General features: G+C 48.3%; 6 protein-coding genes across 6 annotated transcripts; 3 read left to right on the forward strand and 3 right to left on the reverse strand.

The window, feature by feature from the left end:
• Positions 1-167: 167 nt before the first annotated feature.
• PEX2_023800 (glycosyltransferase family 34 protein) lies at positions 168-1,645 on the reverse strand (the record flags this gene model as incomplete). Its single annotated transcript, XM_016739655.1, has 4 exons — positions 168-867; positions 916-1,361; positions 1,442-1,458; positions 1,585-1,645. 4 exons carry the CDS (start codon positions 1,643-1,645, stop codon positions 168-170), a joined length of 1,224 nt encoding a protein of 407 aa, XP_016596399.1.
• Positions 1,646-2,180: 535 nt separating this feature from the next.
• PEX2_023810 (protein PET117) lies at positions 2,181-2,503 on the reverse strand (the record flags this gene model as incomplete). Its single annotated transcript, XM_016739656.1, has 2 exons — positions 2,181-2,348; positions 2,408-2,503. The coding sequence occupies 2 exons, from the start codon at positions 2,501-2,503 to the stop codon at positions 2,181-2,183; spliced, it is 264 nt and encodes an 87-aa protein (XP_016596400.1).
• A 275-nt stretch (positions 2,504-2,778) lies between these two features.
• PEX2_023820 (uncharacterized protein) lies at positions 2,779-3,445 on the forward strand (the record flags this gene model as incomplete). Its single annotated transcript, XM_016739657.1, has 5 exons — positions 2,779-2,781; positions 2,833-2,871; positions 2,929-2,962; positions 3,106-3,206; positions 3,278-3,445. 5 exons carry the CDS (start codon positions 2,779-2,781, stop codon positions 3,443-3,445), a joined length of 345 nt encoding a protein of 114 aa, XP_016596401.1.
• A 1,023-nt stretch (positions 3,446-4,468) lies between these two features.
• Positions 4,469-8,660, forward strand: PEX2_023830 (arrestin (or S-antigen), N-terminal domain protein; the record flags this gene model as incomplete). Its single annotated transcript, XM_016739658.1, has 15 exons — positions 4,469-4,515; positions 4,560-4,642; positions 4,694-4,934; positions 4,995-5,004; positions 5,054-5,055; positions 5,114-5,202; positions 5,253-5,291; positions 5,353-5,482; positions 5,532-5,768; positions 5,819-5,853; positions 6,536-6,828; positions 6,905-7,018; positions 7,068-7,280; positions 7,337-7,900; positions 7,953-8,660. The coding sequence occupies 15 exons, from the start codon at positions 4,469-4,471 to the stop codon at positions 8,658-8,660; spliced, it is 2,805 nt and encodes a 934-aa protein (XP_016596402.1).
• Positions 8,661-9,684: 1,024 nt separating this feature from the next.
• PEX2_023840 (uncharacterized protein) lies at positions 9,685-10,080 on the reverse strand (the record flags this gene model as incomplete). The annotated part of the gene is made up of 1 exon (XM_016739659.1): positions 9,685-10,080. The coding sequence occupies one exon, from the start codon at positions 10,078-10,080 to the stop codon at positions 9,685-9,687; it is 396 nt and encodes a 131-aa protein (XP_016596403.1).
• Positions 10,081-10,751: 671 nt separating this feature from the next.
• On the forward strand, positions 10,752-14,919 carry PEX2_023850 (uncharacterized protein; the record flags this gene model as incomplete). The annotated part of the gene is made up of 3 exons (XM_016739660.1): positions 10,752-11,104; positions 11,164-13,584; positions 13,632-14,919. 3 exons carry the CDS (start codon positions 10,752-10,754, stop codon positions 14,917-14,919), a joined length of 4,062 nt encoding a protein of 1,353 aa, XP_016596404.1.
• Between the last annotated feature and the right edge of the window lie 372 nt (positions 14,920-15,291).

A 15,291-nucleotide genomic window follows, 5' to 3' on the forward strand; every position in this document is an offset into this window, starting at 1 on the left:
GTGCTTGTAACATAGAGCTCTGAGATATGGATTGTTTTAAAACGGGAGGCTGAACAAGCAAGACAATTTGCTTGAATCTAGATTATAAAAATTTTATCCACTGAAATATTCTGGACAAGTTCATAGCGAATTAGGTCTCACATTCAACGGAAATCTTCAACAAAAGCCTATGCCATCTCGATCAAAGCATTAAGATCTTGGAGCCGTTGCTGTACTAGCTCCATATTGTCAGATTTCTCACGCAACGCATTCTTGAGTGCACTGATGGCCTTCTTGGTAGTATTTCCAGACATTGCCTCCCCAGACTGCAGTTTCTTTTCCGCGGACTTGAGACTTTCCTTCGCACTGCGAATCTGCGACCAGTACGTTGTGGTCTTGTTGATATATCCAGTCTCCTCAAGAGGCAAGTTCCACTTCTGAGGAGTCGTCTCGACAATATTCAACCATTTGGCCATGTGCGGCCATCGGCGCTCTTCAAGACCCGGGAAGTGCACGAGCAGATCCCCTCTTTTGCCTTCATAGGCCCAGTCCCATTCGTAGGTGTTGATCCATGGACGTGGCAGGTAGGAGACTCCATCTGCATAACCTTGTCCGTCTGTACCTCCAGTCGTCTTGTTGAGCACACGTCTCATGCTTTCCTGGTCGGCAGATCGACCGAGGTCAATCTGAGGGAGGTAAATAGGGTAGCCCATTGTTTCGGTCAGGAAATTAATCATCCAAGGATGGACATGGAGGAACATAATTCCCGTGTTGAGGCCATTTTGGTCTTGGGTTGCCACCAGGTGGATGTCTTTCAGGTCTGATGGCGGAAGGAAGATTTCCACGGGCATGTCATTGTTCAGTATAATCGAGTCGGCATCCACCCACCTGCAAGATTCAGCATCAATCAAGCATGCACAGAAAGAAAATACATACATTAACCATTCCATTCTCTCCCCAGCTGGCTTGGTCAATTCATTGATCACCAAGGATAGGAGATAGCTCGGTTTGTTCCAAAATCCGACCGAAATATCCTGTCGCAGGATATGCATGGGATATCCCCATCGTTTCCCGTGGCGTTCATGGCTCTGCAGCGCTCTCTCGTACATATGGTTCGTCTCTCCGTATAGCATGGACACCTTGGCGACTCTTTGCAACTTGTTGCTAGGGGCATCATCTGATTGGGGAATAGAAAGGACCTTGTAAGACTTGAATGTGACCCAAAAAATACCTATCACTGATATAACTATCAGGATGATGTTCAAGGGCCGTTGTTTGAATGCCATTTGCTGTTGAATCATGGCGGGCATCACCGCATAGATGCCGGACTTTTCATTGTAGATGAGAATACCAGAAATAATTATTTCTTGAGATAGAAGAGACTATTGCTATATTTAGGGGTTCAAATGTTTGATTGGAGGCTCGTGGGTTGTATGAATTCGTACTTCCGGATTGGGAATACCGTTTTCGTCAACTCAACTATGTCCAATTAATAGCGACAAATAAAGTCCAATTAACTTAATTTATAAATAGATATTAGCTCAATAATTTCAAGGAAATAGCTCAGTTATTCTAGAACCGATGAAAATGAGCTGTGTTGCGTACAGGTAGGGCCCACTGCCCACATGGCGCATATGAAGCCCGCAACGGTGATATGCAGGTACATCTTCGGTGGATATTCGGTATGGGTTGATGTTCAGGAGCAATGTCGGCAAATCTCCAGAGAAATACCCCTACCCCTACGACTGACGGTGACATCTAATAGATCATATCAGAGCATCTAACCACCTAGACTGTGTGGGCCCACAGTATACCGTATATCAAAAATCACAATCGAACGTCCGATTATTGTCGCCGCAGCGGTGTATATTCTATTAGGCCTTTAAGCTCCGCTTGGGATCAAAGAACAACTTAGATTACTTGGAGACTACAGCATTTACTACAAGATGCGGCTAGACAATGTCCAAACTAGTAGAGAGACGATTTCATGTTATATGGTACAGATGAGGGTATATTATACACCACATGTTTCAAATATTTGTACAACCTCACATATGCAAATAACTTTAACTCCTTGTTCCCATGCATCAGCGACCTGGCCGCCGTTGAATTGATTGGTATAGCCAGAGCGCATCCAGATCAAATCGTGAACTGGATCGCGTAAAAGAACGTAGCACGATATCCACAGCCAAGAACGTGCATTATGACCCTGTGGTTTGACTGGTTGTATTTGAGTCGTCGGTGGTGCTGTGTACCGTCTGGAGCTTGAGGTACTCCTGCTCGAGGGTCTTTTGCATTTCGAAGTCGGCCTGGCGTTCTAGTCGGATACGCTGCTTTTCCATATCACGCTCGACACCTTTGTGCATAGCCTAAAATGCGACAAAGTAAGTATATATACTAGATATAGAGAATCGAAGTTGTAACATACCGCTCTATCGGCCTCTTGTGCCCAGTGGACAAACCAGACAGTACCCATTGTGGCGAGGCCAGTGGCTGCCAATGTGAACTTTGATGCGCGAGACATGGCAGTATAAGTGGTATCACGGCTCGACACAGAGGTTCAGCAGACAATGACCACAAACAATGTTTTGATCTGTTAGCTGTTCATCAAACGAGTTCGGGATTATCAGTTTATCGATCACCGGGCGGCGTTTGGTGGCAGAACCCCCACCGCTCTGGGGGGCGATGCGTGGCTCCGATCGACCTGGGCTCGGAGCTCCAGACTCGCCATTTAATCGTCCCTTTCCAGCCTTATTTCCCCTCTACCCTATTTCCAAAGCTGAGAGGTCTCTAGCAAATATGGTGAGTAATATATCTCGGAATTGGTGGCTAGCTGCTAACGGTGAACAACAGTCGGCTCAGAACTCCGCGGGCATTCAGACCCTCCTCGATGTAGGTCTTGGGTGTATGTTGAGCGCAGTGTGGAGATACTAATAACGGAACCATCAGGCTGAGAGAGAGGCCCAGAAGATTGTGCAGAAAGGTAAGTCCAACTTGTGCTTACCCCTCATCGCTGCCTATCACAGACACTAATACGTCACATTACATTTAGCCAGAGAGTGTACGAAATGCAAACTTACCTGTCACCATTCGATCCAACGAACTAATTATTTCGCAACTGTACAGACCGTACCCAGCGGATAAGAGACGCCAAGTCAGAGGCCCAGAAGGAGATTGAGGAATACAGGAGCCAGAAGGAACAGGAGTACAAGAAGTTCGAGGGCGAGGTGAGATGCAGCTCTAAAACAGCAGTCATAATAAGAGGCATACAAAGTGCTAAGCTGACTGGTCTCAATAGCACTCAAGCGGATACAAGGTATCTGAGGCGGAGGCCGACAAGGAAGCCGAGGTCAAGCTCCAGGAGATCAAGGAAGCCGGCAAGAAGCAGGGCGACAAGGTAGTCGCAGACCTCATTCGTGTGACGACCGACGTCAAGCCCGAGGTGCCTGAGAAGATCAAGGCATAATGTAGATATTCGGGGTTATCTTTTTTTCCTCGCGTGAATGCGCTTGCGTGTCTGTTCATCGATATCCAATTGTCGGACAATATCAATTTCTTTTTGGTTTAACCCTGTGTATATGATGTGAATGGAGTCCGAATCACTCGTGTTGGAATATCTCTGTCTTATTCCTACATGGTGTTCCTGGAGATCTGGCTTGAATCTAGGCTTTTAGATCTGCGGCAAGTCCGAGTATTGATCACCACCACGCAGTCATTCATCTTTATTACCTAGGCTTACTATGAGCCTATTATAGAGGGCTATGCTTTGGCGAACTTCAGATACATCACTAGTCTACTAAGTCTGACAAGACCCCCCTGATATCCGTGGCTGTTCATACTCAATACCAGGTGAGGACAGCGTGAGGCGCAGGATGATTCAATGCATCCTCTGAACCCCCGAGAAGGCGTCAGTACTCATCTTTGCTGAACATTTCTCAAAGCAACGAGTCACTGTTGGTAACATATGCTGGTACCAGTGGCGCAGTTGGCTTTTTAAGGGGTGTCTTTACTACTCCATGCATTATCAGGCATGGGTTCATCCGCAACGGCAGCCGATATGTTATACTGAAGACAGTTTTCAGTAGTCCCGGCGACTTGTGAGAACGGGGACTCCAGTGATATCTTACAAAAATATTGAGAGGCAGATTTGACATAGATAATTCTGGCCCTAAATTGTTTGGTGAATGGCCTCTATCGTTTGAAATTTGTGTGTTCGTAGATGGATGTTGGAAGGATTGGTTATTGTTTTGAATATATTCCGTGTATAAACTCACTCATATAGTGTACTGCCTTGCGAAGAGTTAGCTAAGTATATATTTCTTTCCCTTTACATTGGCAATGCTCTTGGTGGAAGAAGACGCTGAGGTATGCTTGTTGTTGGCCTGAGGCATCAATACGATTTCCCTGTTGCGTCATTCCGCGCCGGGCCTCATTCGACAACCTATCTGCGGACGACGCAGAACAATGAAATATGCAACTCTTACACCGAATGCACTCAACCGGTCTTCAATTGCATGCTATTCATACGGCCAGACTGTATGTCACTCTAACAACAGGTGGTATCACGGGTCTCCATGTAGACCCAGACCAAGTCTCGACCCGCGCTTAGAGGACCACGGTAAAGTAATTGTCGATGAGTACTCAATTATCCGTGATAAATATGGTTTGTTCCTTTCAACTTGAATAGTGTAGACAGCTGCTGACTCGCCATTAGCTGCACCAAAATATCCTGTCGTTCTCGCCCATGGCTTGCTCGGGTTTGACGAACTACGCCTTGCTGGCCCATATCTTCCCGGTGTTCAGTACTGGCGTGGTATTAAAGAGGCACTGACGGCGCGAGGCATTGAGGTTATCACAGCGACCGTGCCCCCGTCGAGCTCTATTGAAGCGCGGGCTGAACAATTGGCCCGGAATATCGAGGCCGGGGCTCAAGGGAAAGATGTTAATATTATTGCGTATGTTACCTTCATTTCCTGGTTACACATATCGACATACTCTAACTGATTTCTATATAGGCATAGCATGGTGAGATCCCCCAATCATCGCGATAGAGTTAATGCTTATCTGTGATTAGGGGTGAGACATACCAAGAGGATCATACTATACAGCGCAAGCTAATTAATGGCTTGTAAAGTGGTCTTGATTCGCGATATATGATCAGTCACATACGGCCGGAAAAGTTCAAGGTTGTGTCACTGACCACTATCGCATCTCCGCATCGAGGTCTGGCACAGCATAGCATTTTATTTGTCTTCCTACTAATCGTCTAGCAGGCTCATCTGTGGCGGACTATGTATTTGATCAAATTGGAGGTTCGTCACCATTTACTTGCTTACTGAGATAACTTAGAAGATAACATTTCTTTCTATGCAGCTGATCGCCTACCTCAGATCTATTATGCCCTTAATCGACTAAAGGTCGAGACCGGTGCATTCTCTCAACTAACACGAAAATACATGACCGAGACCTTCAACCCCAATACCCCAGATATGGATGATGTTAGGTACGTGCCCCATGTTCTCTCCACTTTACGCCCTGCTAACATTCCCCAGATATTTCTCCTATGGAGCAGCAGTGGAGCCAAGTATATGGTCCGCTTTCCGGCTTTCGCACCGAGTGCTTGCAGAGATCGAAGGACCCAATGATGGCCTAGTTAGCGTGTCTAGTAGCCGCTGGGGAGGCGATGCAGGATACAAAGGGACCCTTATGGGCGTGAGCCATCTAGACTTGATCAACTGGACCAACCGGCTTAAGTGGCTAGTCGGGGAAGTAACAGGCAACAAACGGAAGTTAGTTGATTACGGATTGTATTTTGGGAATTTTGCTGATCTTCATGCAGGTTTAACGCCATTGCGTTTTACTTGGACATTGCGGGTATGTGTTACAGTTTGATTGGATTACTTGAGACTAATAAGCCGCCTGTTCACTAGACATGCTAGCAAAAGAGGGACTTTGAGAAAGTGAAACTGGATATAATTGGATTTCCCTCAGCCCTGTTGTGGCTGGATCCTGATTTGATATGGAAATTCTGGTGCCTGGAGTTGGGAGTCCGGGGGTGTTTGCTTCCTATTCTTGTCTATGTATGGACATATTTCTGTACAATGAAATTAATCTAGTACCTTCGCCAATTAATACAATAGACGATTAAATTTCAAGATAGTATATCTGCTAACTTAAGTATGTAGTAAGTAGTAGCTGTATGTTGTAGAAGAGTGTACACCCCTTAGACTTATAGTTTCCGGATACTAACGGAATTGAGCCCTTTGTCTTAGAAATGTGGCTGTGGTATGATTGAGGCGCAGCATATATGCCTAATCCAACCCTCTAGCCTTTAATCCTCCAAAAGTCCCAGATTAAACAAGGCCAGACTGCGGCAGTTGTATGTTGCTTGGCAATCAGTTGATCCGTGAACGCCCAAAACGTCATTCCGAGATCCTTCGCATATAATCCACATTTTCCCTCCTCTCACAGGCCCAACATCTCTTCGCGCTGTGCTTTGCCTTATTTACATCTTCCGAGAGCTTGATAGCTTGATAATTTTCGCAATATTTTCCAGCGACCGCGCTTCCCCCTTTGATCCTTCGATCGCCGCCAACCAACCGAGAGAGCCCCGCCAGGGCCCGGGCGCCCGCCGCCATGTCCGCAAACATCGTCTTGGACTGCCGCCACACCCATTATACAAATCTGGACTTTCTCAAGGGAAAGGTTGTGCTACAGCTGCCGACTGAAGCAGCTATTGGGGCCATCCAGGTCAAATTGGAGTGCGAAAGCCGCACTCGTCTATCCGGTCCCAAGAATCCTCAAAATGTGCACTCGGAAAAAAAGCGAACGGAGCTTGAGGTTCATAAGGTGAGAGGATGTGGTCTATCGTACCTATCGGTGGGATAAAATGTTGGCTGGAGCATTGGTTAACCAACGAATACAGATCTTGTACAAGGTTGCTACCGTCTTCCCGACACCGGGTGTGATGCAGAATGGATCCCCTGCACCTACATATACCTTTGCCGCAGGGTCATATGAGTACCCTTTCGAATTCAAGGTAAAGAGTCTATTCTATGGCAACTAGAACACCTTTAACATTGTACTAGTTTCCCTTCAATAATTCATGCAGCACCACCAACAGCATGCTCACCAATCTGAAGTTTTCCGGGTTGAAAGTCGAGGTAGCTAAAGACACCAACCGACACGTCAGAAAGACTCTCCCACCGTCTTTAAGCGGGTTCCCAGGCGTAGCAGATATCAAATATTTCGTCAAGGCCACAGTCATTCGGCCGCAGTTCTACAAAGAAAACATCAGATCGGTAAGTGATATCTTTGGATAATACGCTATCGTCGCACTTGCTCATTGATTTATCAGATCGTGCCTCTGAATTTCCTTCCAATTGAGCCACCAAGAGTTGGGAATCCCAATGAGGAAACCTACGCCAGGCGGCAACATCAATTCTCCAAAATCCAGATCCCGTACAAGAAAAAGAGCATCTTCTCACGAGGATCTTCTGCACCTGCACCCCCAGAATCATACGCAGAGCCTCCTCGGGTTTCTGTGGATGCTCGACTCCCGAACCCGTCTATTCTCACTTGCAACGAACCTGTCCCCCTCCGTCTCATCGCTAAAAGGCTGACCGAGGGACCGGACCTAATCTTCCTTCAGATGTTGCAAGTGGAACTAATATCCTTCACGAAAATCTTGGCTCATGACCTCAACCGCACTGAAATTAATTCATGGGTCATCATGAGCCGTAGCAATATGGATGTCCCGCTAGGCAGCCCAGAGGACCCCGTAGGCACTGATTGGACTATTGATCCAACCCTGTGGAATCGGTATCCCTTGCCTAACTCGGTGGCACCGTCCTTTGAGACATGTAACATTGAAAGATCTTACGAGCTGGAAATTCGACTGGGCTTGACTTACGGAACGCAGGTATGTTGAATCGCCAACTCCTAGAGTTGTCTCTTGGCTGACCATAGCATAGCCTCAACTTATTGTCCTGCCCCTGCGAATGCCAGTTAGAGTATTCTCAGGAATTGCTCCACCACAGGCCCTTCTAGATGCAATGGCCGCCGCATCACTTCAGCCATCATCCTCTAAAATGAAACCCCAGCCCAGCTTGCCGACAGAGGTGGGAAACAATCGACCACCTATACCACCACGGCCAAACGGCGAGCCTGTACCCGTCAATTCCGGAGATGCATATGACGACGCACCACCCAGTTACGAGGATACCATGGGAGACCACCTGAGTCCGGTGGATGGACCACGCCGCGAGTATCACCCACCAGACGCCTCATCACAAAGCACAGTAGAATCTGGAGCTGATTCCAAGTCCGCAGCCCAACCGGGTAAGGCGCTTGAGGATGGACCCGTGGCAGGAGGATCCTCATCCTCGGCGCCTCGTCGAGGAAATCGTGATTCCACGGAGTCCTTCGACATGCTACCTACCACACCGCCGGAATCCCAATATGGATCACCTCCCGCATCCCCCGCGAGACGTCCAGCGAGTATGATGAAACTTCCTCGGAACACCGTTGATGAAGAAAGCCCGCCGCAATATGAGCCTGTTGCGGAGAATCAGCTAAACGCTTCCCAGGCTGTGCAACGCCAGCCTTCACGGAATAATCTTCGTCCTATGAACTTGGGTGTTCCTAATCGGAAGCCTGTGCCACGAGGTCGGAATCCTTGAGGCTAATGGGCTCAATAGGTTGTTGTACCTCACTAATTTGGTCATATTCTCTCCTCTTTTCACGCTCAGTGTCCGGGTTTGAAATTAATTGGAGCTTCATGGCACTTTGCCAGTGTTTATTCCAGCACTCATAGCATTGCCCATCAAACAAACTGCGTTATTGCTACCTTCGAACTCGATACCCCATCAAATTTCAGTGTTGAAAATTGTCTTTACAGTTATCTTGTTTTTGAAATGCATCATAGGTCTATGGAGGCGTTAGCGCCTAAGGCATCTTTTAATTCAATACATCTGGTGTAACGCCTGTTGAACAATATAATCTGGTTTCATACACTTGATCCAAAGAATGAGCCTAATTTAATGAAGCGGATATAATCGCCAGCAATGAGATCAATATCTCCTTTATTTCAAGGCAATCGGAAGGGGATACCACAAGGATGTTGGTACTATGACGCTATAGAAGCCAACCTTCGAGAGTCGAAGCTTTTAAGATACATGCCCACGTGGGTTTTAGGTGAGATACAGAGCCCAAGTTAATAATCGGAGGGGCAAGAAAAAGTAGCATTCGTTCATCATAGAACTCGGTGTGACCATACCCCCTACCATATGCAGCCGTTCTCGTCTTCCATCCAATCCTCTTCGTTGCGTGAGATACCTGGCATAAGAGCACCGGGGTTGCGGTTTGGGAGAGCAAGTGCAAATCGATAAAAGAAGTGATCTTCCACTCCTGCGGTTCTTCAGGACGATATGCGAGACGAAACCCGGAGATGTGCCTATAGAGTGTTAGATAGTACTCCCCTGTTTTGAGATGATAGCGCATATGCATACATTTGACCGGAAGATTCGTCATAGATTATTTTGGATGGAGTAGGCACAAGTGGCATAAACCCGAATTGCAAAAGCCTCCTGTTTAATGTTAGCTAAAAGTCGCCACAATGCTTCGTAGCCGTACGTAAAAACCTGGCGAAACTTGTCACGGATGGTTGCTCTCTCGCTGAAGGGCCGAAGCCAGAATTTGATATGATCAAAGGAATCGCCTGGGAACGACCTCACATCCGAATCTCATGAAAGACTTCAGAGCGATCAGTTCTCGGTTCCCTGGTTCATCGACGGCCTGCCCAGCCCGGACACTTGTCTTCTTGAATTCGGTACCAGCAATAGGTACTTGTTGGTGGATGCGCATGAAGGCGAGCTTGGTTTCGTTACCAGGACCGGCGGGACGACAAAGGAACTTCGCGAAAGTGTCAGAGATACCCATACCATCGGTGACATCTTTTTGAGTCAACCGACATGGGTTCTCTTCCAGCTTCTTGACAATTACCCAGGTCTGGGCAGGAAAGTGTAACGACCCTTCGGTAACAGCGTCGAGCGTGACCTCGGTCCCTTCAAGGTCAGTGAGGTATTCGAGGAGAGACGCCATGTTGGTACTATCAATGTGAAGAAAAGAGGAATCTTGATGAGGATGTGTTGACAGAATCAACGGAGTCATTTGTGATGCCATGTGGAGAACATCATATGTACCACAAATTACTAACTAGACACCTATGTATGTATGTACCTTTTGGAACCGTGGAAGCCGCTACGTTTTTCCCATGTTCATCAAATACCTCAGCTGAGTAGGGTAGGGCAAGGCAAGGCCCGACAGTCAAATATTAATTTCCCTGATTATAGATAGAAATTCCCTCTGCACAACTTATACTCTTTGCCGTCTTTTTGTACATCTAAAAAGACACCTCTAAAGAGTATGAAAAAGACATGACAGGGTTGTGTAGGAGTAATCTTTTGTATCGACTCTATAAATCGGGAAAAGGTAAGTTTATGGAACATGATGTGCGCTATTCCAAAGGCGGTTAGCGTACCCTCCACGCGGATTGAGCTCTGCTTTCTTCTTTCACTTGAGCAAATGTCCTACCTCATGGGCATCTGTCCTCACATTCACTCTTAATCAAATTTGTTAGCCCAGCTTGGACCAACTGGATTAACCCCGCACCGAAACATTACCTCCGAGTACTTGACTTGAAACCACCCAACAGCAACACGAAAAAGTCCATTCACCGCGTCAATGATTTAGCTCGCGACTGAACATCCACCATGCGTCTCCACCTTGTTATCTCGCGCCATGGCCTACCAGTCACGCGCATTCTCTGGACGACGACTTCGTCGACTTCTGTACTAGGTGAATATGGGACCCAGCGCCCTGCTTCAACCGCAGCTGTCGCATCGTCTCGTACCCCGAACATCGCCTTCTCGAATGGTGGGTACACGGTCGCACAACTCCTCGAGGATGTGAATGAAGTTGTGCCGCTGGAAACTGAACCTAATGTCTTTGATACGGAGTTCAGTGGCCAGTGGGGATTGGAAGATTATGTCGTCGAAGTTGCTGGCTCGGAATGTCTCCATTTTATGGAGGTTGATGGCTTGCTCCGGGATGGAGACGAAGTTGTGTATGTGCATCTAACAACTGTTCCAACATGTTACACTAAACTAATACCTTTACTTCTAGTATCCGCGCCCTTCAATTGGCAGACCTCCGGACCAGAAGGCTGTGTGGTCGCCACCAAATTACCGCTGAGGGCAAGCACCTGATCGACGGTGTACCTTTCGGGTCACCGTTCTTGAAAAGAACTACTTCTACACGACCTGCGATTACCATCCCCCCAAGGAAGAAGCGACGTACAGTCTTTTCTGGCTGGGAGCATGCTCCCGAGTTTGTGGCCGAGGAAGCCCACGCCGACGAGGAAGGTGATGGAGAGTGGCTTCCCCCCCCGAACACCGGGTTTGGAAAGGAGCTTTCTATTATGCCCGCCGAGCATGAAGAGTCCATGGCCACTGTTATTCGTCACCCTGTTGACCACACCGCGGAATCTGACAGTGAAGCGAATATGTCAGAGGTGTCTGAAATTGAGGAAGATGAATTGGAGAGCGAACTCCAAGCACTGAAAGAGGACTTTGAAGAAGCTTCTCAATTTGTTGATATCAGGAATCAGACTCAGAATGCCAGTGGGCACTCACTACGTGCTACCTCGGTAGTCAACCGACCAACTTCCAAGGGGTCACTTGCAGCTGCCTCGTCTCTGTCCAGCAAGCGGTCTCGCGCAGATGAATCCTCTCCTAGGACCTCCAAGGCTGTGAGGTTCAACAAGGGCGATGAGCAGGAGGGCCAGGATATGCCTGATCTCCCACAACCACCGCAAGTTCCACAGGTTGGGGGAAGTGCTGCTGAAACTTCCGATTCTGATTCATACGATTCATCTGAGGCTTCTTCAGACAGCGATTCTGAGGAAGATTCCGATAATGATTCTAGCGATGTTGAATCTTCAAGCGAGGTAGAGCCTGCGGCGGAGGCACCTGATTCTGATTCATCCTCAAGCTCCGAAGAATCTGATTCATCGGACTCGGACTCAGATTCCGAAGAGGAGGCTGCCCCACCCGTAGAAAAGGTGCAACAACCGGTTTCTGTGGGTGCTCCTGGCGAAGGGTCCATACGCACCAAAAAGAGCAACAATCGCATCAAACTACGCCGCCGTCTATCCAAGCTCAAGGAGCTAGGTGCTCTCCCCGAAAAAGCAGGCTTCGATGCATTGCGGGAGTGGGAAAACCGCCACGGAGGCTGGCACACTCCGGAACAATATCTTAACCCAGAGCCATTCGTGCAACCCCAACAACCTGTGGAACCAGAACCAGAACCAGAGCCTGTCGAATCTTCCAGCAAGAGGCAAAAGAGAGAGAAAAAAGAACAGGAGCAGAAAGAATTCGAAGCCAGACGTCAGAAACTGCTTCGCGATCTTGCATCAGGTAATGGTGTTGATGTAAGCGAAACATCGGAGAAGGAAAATGTCCCGCCCGCTGCATCTACCGTTGGACAGAGCCTTGTTTCAGAAGAAGTGCCCGGTAAGGATCAGCCGGAGCAGGAGCCTTCGAACCGACGTACCCTGGACATAGCTAGCTCACGACGCATGCTATTCGGATCTCTGGGAATGCGAACTCCAAAGACCAAGGAAGACGAAGAAGAAACGCGGAGAAAGCTCGCTGCTAAAGCTAGTGCATGCGGGCCCCGACACAAACCTTCCAAGCGAGACGTCCAAGAAGAGACCGACCAGATGCAAGAGGATGAAGATGCATCCGACATTGATTGGCAAAACAAACTTGTCATCCGTGCTGTTGAGTGTCTCTATCCTCAAGTTGATATGACCGCGCCTCCTTATCCTTTCGTTCAACGTTGGGATCAAGAAGCCAATGCATTGATCCGTGAGCTCAAAGGCCCCAACAAGAAGCGGAAGAGAAAGCAGCGTGTTCAGGTCTATGAAGAATATGAGGAGCAGGAGGAATACGATGAAAATGGGAATTACTACGGCCATGATGAGCAATATCAAGGCGGAGATGACCAAACCAATCACGAGGGCCACTGGGAAGGCGAAGCTGCTCCTTACTACGAAGGCCATTATGCAGGCGAAGCTGAAGGAGATCAGATCAACTATGACGACGCTCCTGAACCTGAAAAGGCCACATTAGATGATCTCCCTGCAATTCCCGCCGACATTACTTCCGTTCCCGATTTGACCGAGAGCGAAGCGAAGGTCGGTGCAATCATTGCATTCCGGCAGCTAGACATGTCCAAGGCCACGAACTGGCAGCCTCAGATGTCTGAATACCGAGTAGCTGAGGTACGCTCTGTCAAAGACAATGGAGTGATTAATGTACTACTTGCCAAGCGAGACCGAAAGCCCCCTTCGGCATCCAGCGAGTGGGACGAACCCCGTCAATTCAGCAAGTTTGAAGTACCAGACCTAGCCAACGACGAGGGAGAGGATGACGGCTATCGTGAGCTTGCCTTTGCCGAACTCAGCGATCCAAAGCTTCTCCAGGCCGCAGTGCAGTCGGGCGCGGAATTTGAGGACCAGAACAATACTCGAGAAGGTAGCATGTCAGTGAAATAAACTCTGATTGAAGGCTCATGCTTACATGTCCAAGTGTCTCTGTAGTTCAAGAATCCGTACCAAATGCCCAACCAGCCCTGTCTGATGAAATGTACCTTGACGACACAACCTTTGTCACCATCGGAAATGAAGTCAGCCGCCTTGATTCCCCTCGCGAATCCCCGGGAATGCCCGATGAGCCTATCCAACAAACCCCTGGCAGAGGCGTGCCGCAGATCCAAGTCCAGAGAGGATCTGATGAACGCAGTATTACACCTCCCATTCCTTCTCCTTCTTTCACTGGATTTCACTCTGCTCGATCATGGCAGCAGATGACCCCTGGTGTTGAGCTCAGCCGCGAGCTTGAAGGCCATACCCTCATCGGAGGAGAAACACCATCTGCTGTAGTTAATCGGGACGAGGATCCTTCCGTGTTGTCATACGCATCTGCAAATCAATCCTTCGCGGATGATCCTGAGGACCAAGAAATGCTTGGACATCAAGAGCATGATCGCCAGGTTGTCAACGAAAATCTCGCGCCGCCTGGCGAGTCGGGGGACAGCGGTCCTCAGTCTGGCTCGCTTTTGTCCACCATTGACCGTAACGGTAATGATGGTGCGTCTGATTCTGAGTCTCTGTTTGTGAAACAAGATACGCAGAGAGGAAATGACAATGCGACTCCCACCAGCTCTTCTGAATCGTGGAGAGAACTTTTGAACAGATTAAGAAATGGACCATCGGAGCCAGGTGACTCACTCGTCACCAGCCCAGCCGATAACAACGAAGACAACAACGACAACAACAATAGCGAAGGCGGCAACAGCGAAGGCGACGTCAGTGAAGGCAATCAGAGTCCCGAGCGGTTGGAAGACAGTGTGCAGCACTCCTACCTGGACCTCAATTTCTCGCCGCTTGACTCTCCACGGGCATCCACCTCGCGCTCTCCCAACCCACCAATGAGTGCCCAACAGGATTCCCAGTCTCAGAAACAAGCCTCATTTCCTTCGGCATTTGAAACAGAATCCCCTCCCGCATCTACTCGCTCCAAACTCTCCCAGCGGGTGCATGAATCCGAACCCGCCTCCCAAATCCCTGCCTCCCAGGCATCGGAAGTTATTGACCTTACTTCCAGCCCACGTGAATCACCAGAACCCGGCATCTCCAATTCGCACCCATCCCAGCGCTCCAAATCTGCAGTGTATGGGAAGTCACAACGTGATAAGGACATCCCTCGCTCGTCTGGACGTCCACCCCGAGCTTCTACGGGAAGACTCCAACACATGGTGGAAGTGAGTATTAGTCCTCCCAGTCAGAAGAAAAGGCGCTCGTCGCGAAAGTTCTGAAATATGGTTTATGGTTTATGGATCTTTAGTGAAAGTTGAAGAGATGTGGATGTATTGTTGGCATTTTACATTGTCTGTATATGTACGGACGCAGAGCGATGGCGTCTAGGAACCTTGCACATTCATTTTATTCCTGAACATTCTTTTATTTCGGCTCAAGATCAATGCAATCTTTATGATTATGATTATTCTAAATGTTCTTGCAGATGACAAAACACTGCCAGTAATGTCATGGTAGTTGTATACTTCAGGGAGGAATTATTTGGCGGCCACTTCCCCCCATCTACTAACCTATGTCCAAGTCGCAATCGAAGGGGAGATTACATGGTACTATATATATAGCTTGGTGCTTTGTGCCGAACATAAATAGTT

Source organism: Penicillium expansum, assembly GCF_000769745.1.
Source record: "Penicillium expansum strain MD-8 chromosome Unknown contig60, whole genome shotgun sequence".
NCBI lineage: Eukaryota > Fungi > Ascomycota > Eurotiomycetes > Eurotiales > Aspergillaceae > Penicillium > Penicillium expansum.